This window comes from Brassica rapa, chromosome A07 (genome assembly GCF_000309985.2).
Source record: "Brassica rapa cultivar Chiifu-401-42 chromosome A07, CAAS_Brap_v3.01, whole genome shotgun sequence".
Lineage (NCBI taxonomy): Eukaryota > Viridiplantae > Streptophyta > Magnoliopsida > Brassicales > Brassicaceae > Brassica > Brassica rapa.
The window spans coordinates 2,764,996-2,767,415 of record NC_024801.2 but is presented as its reverse complement, the minus strand read 5'-3'; the positions used below and the strand labels follow the sequence as shown (position 1 = coordinate 2,767,415).

The following is a 2,420-nucleotide window of genomic DNA, read 5'->3' as shown; positions in this document are numbered from 1 at the left end:
TGAAATTAAACTCGTGGTGTTAACTACATAACATCATAAAGTTGAGGGATGTTGTCATGCATAACATATAGTTTGTGTGGCTAAGTATACATTAGTTTAGTTTGCATGGTTAGCCATGTGGTGACCAATACTTCACGTAGCTAGCAATCATTTTTCCTAATAAGAATGTTTAAACAATTATTTTTACTGAATGTAAAATTAATTCAACCAGAAAAAATGTTTTACATTATATTTGTTGAGGATTTATCCTGTAATCTTGGCTCCATTCATTAATCATATCAAGCCTAAACAATCTAATTAACCGCAGAATCAAGTAAGAAAAAAATAAAAAACACACAAGATTTTGTTTATCCGGTGCTCACTGCACTTCTCCGATGTGGAGAAGCTTTTATATATCACCTGGGAGAAAATCAGGTCTCTCAACTATCCACTATAATCAATGTGATTATAGAGTACATCACTGGAGGTTCACTCGTCTTCTTCCTCTCTCAGTTATATATCTAACCCGACCCGAGTTACAAGTAGAATTAAGGAAGATGAACAAGACTATGAGACTAGATACACCGAGAACCTCCTCTCTCTCTCTCTCTCTAGCTCAATCTCACCAACCTGATCTCGAGCTCTCTCTCACCAACCTGATCTCTCTCTCTCCTCATCTCGAGCTCTCGCTCTATCATTTCGAGCTCTCGCTCTATCATTTCGAGCTCTGGCTCCGTTTCTCACGAGGAAGACTACAATGAAGTGATGTATTGAATGAGAAATCATGTGAGGAGTGGCGAGATTGTGTTAATGAGAGCGTTAATGACAATGATTGAATGCAATAGAGTTTTATAACGGTGTAATGTTGCCGGATTGCAATAGCCTGTTAGAAGAACTTGAAGCGACACGGACGGCAGCTTCCACCAGATATTTGCCAGAAATGGTTGTTCCCCTCTACCCATTCGGAATTTTATAGTCGGTTAAGTCAACATAATCTTAACTTTGACGGCGTATCTAGACTGCAGTTCGTCGAACAGGTCTTGGAGAAGAAGACATTTTTGTGGACTAAAGTAATCTGTTTGGGAAGTCTTTCTCACCAATCGGTAGAGGCCCCAAATAGATTGCATCAGAAATGATCTAAGTCCAATTCAGAATGGATTTTGGAAGTATGCGTACCTCTGAAAATGCTTCAGTGTAGCATACCCCATTTCTATCCATGTCTGAAAATCATGAAGGAAATCTCGGTCTTATCAGTGGAAAAAGTTCAAGGTTTAAGTTGTGGGTTCTAGAAGATGTTGAGAAACAGGAATGGTCTGAGCGTGTTTATGTATTGCCTGCTGAGTGGAAGAATATAGTTGGGGAACAGTACGTGCTAAAATTTGTTGGTTTGTCGCGGACAAACGAGATTGTGTTGTCTTCGTGGTACTCAGTTAAACCTTTCTTCCTCTTCTACTTCAGTCCCGAGAGGAACACTGTCGTAAGAGTTGAAATTGAAGGAGTGGACATGGATGGGTCCAAGTTTGCTGTACTTCAACCCTTTCTAGACCATGTTGAGGATGTGAAGCTCTATGGAAAGGTGCATTAGGTGGTTACCTTGATTTCTACTTGAGACATTGAATGGCGTTTTGTGTGTGGATTATTAATATATTCCCATTGTTTACTCGAGTGATCAGTGGTGGGTTTAGATTATGTTTTTTTTCTTCTTGTTGTGTTGTAGTCACCCCCCCCCCTTTGGAATCAAAGCAACTTCGTTAGTTAATATTGCCACTTGTAGTTTGGCAGAAAAAAAGAGGAACAAGCTTTGCTGAAACGAACTAAATATTCACAAAGCATAAACAACAATTATGTAATTCGACAAAATAAACTAATTATGTATCTATAAAAGAAATTGACTAGCAGCTTCTTGTGAAGATCATATACCCAAGTGCAAGTAAGAGTTTTCACTATGGAAGGCATCTGATTGTCATATGCTTGTATGATTTCTATCACAACGGCCTCGGCCTCAACGAAATGATAAATAAATCAATGAAATTATATAGTTCTTTACTGTTTAGTTAACACTAAAAATACATGACAAAACTCTGAATGCTACTAGTTGTGTGTAATGGAACAACCAATCACTTGTCTTCAGCTCTACCTCAGCGACTCGAGTCCAAAACCAAACGAACAGCTCATGAACATTGCACAACCAAACTTGAAATGTATTCTTAGAATTTACGCCGGCTCCTCAGTTTTTTGCTTGAGAAGGGGATGGGAGAGATCAATCTATTTGCCTCTAAGAACTGCTCAATCAGTCTGCGGATATTCATTGTTACTTTGAATCAGAACGTGAAGCAAATCAGAGGAAAAAGACTGAAGCTATTATAATCATTGGTCATGGCTATACTTACACATTGCAGATTGACTTTTGTGAAGCTGCCACTTCCCTGTCAGGAAAAGAG

At 38.7% G+C, this 2,420-nt stretch overlaps 1 protein-coding gene across 1 annotated transcript; it reads left to right on the top strand.

Annotated features, from left to right (window-relative positions):
• Positions 1-1,195: 1,195 nt before the first annotated feature.
• On the top strand, positions 1,196-1,564 carry LOC103846228 (F-box protein At5g65850). The gene has a single exon (XM_009123127.1). The coding sequence runs from the start codon at positions 1,196-1,198 to the stop codon at positions 1,562-1,564; it is 369 nt and encodes a 122-aa protein (XP_009121375.1).
• Positions 1,565-2,420: the final 856 nt, after the last annotated feature.

Coding starts and splice junctions, on each gene's coding strand:
- LOC103846228 (XM_009123127.1), top strand. CDS start 1,196: ATGTCTGAAAATCATGAAGGAAATCTCGGTCTTATCAGTGGAAAAAGT.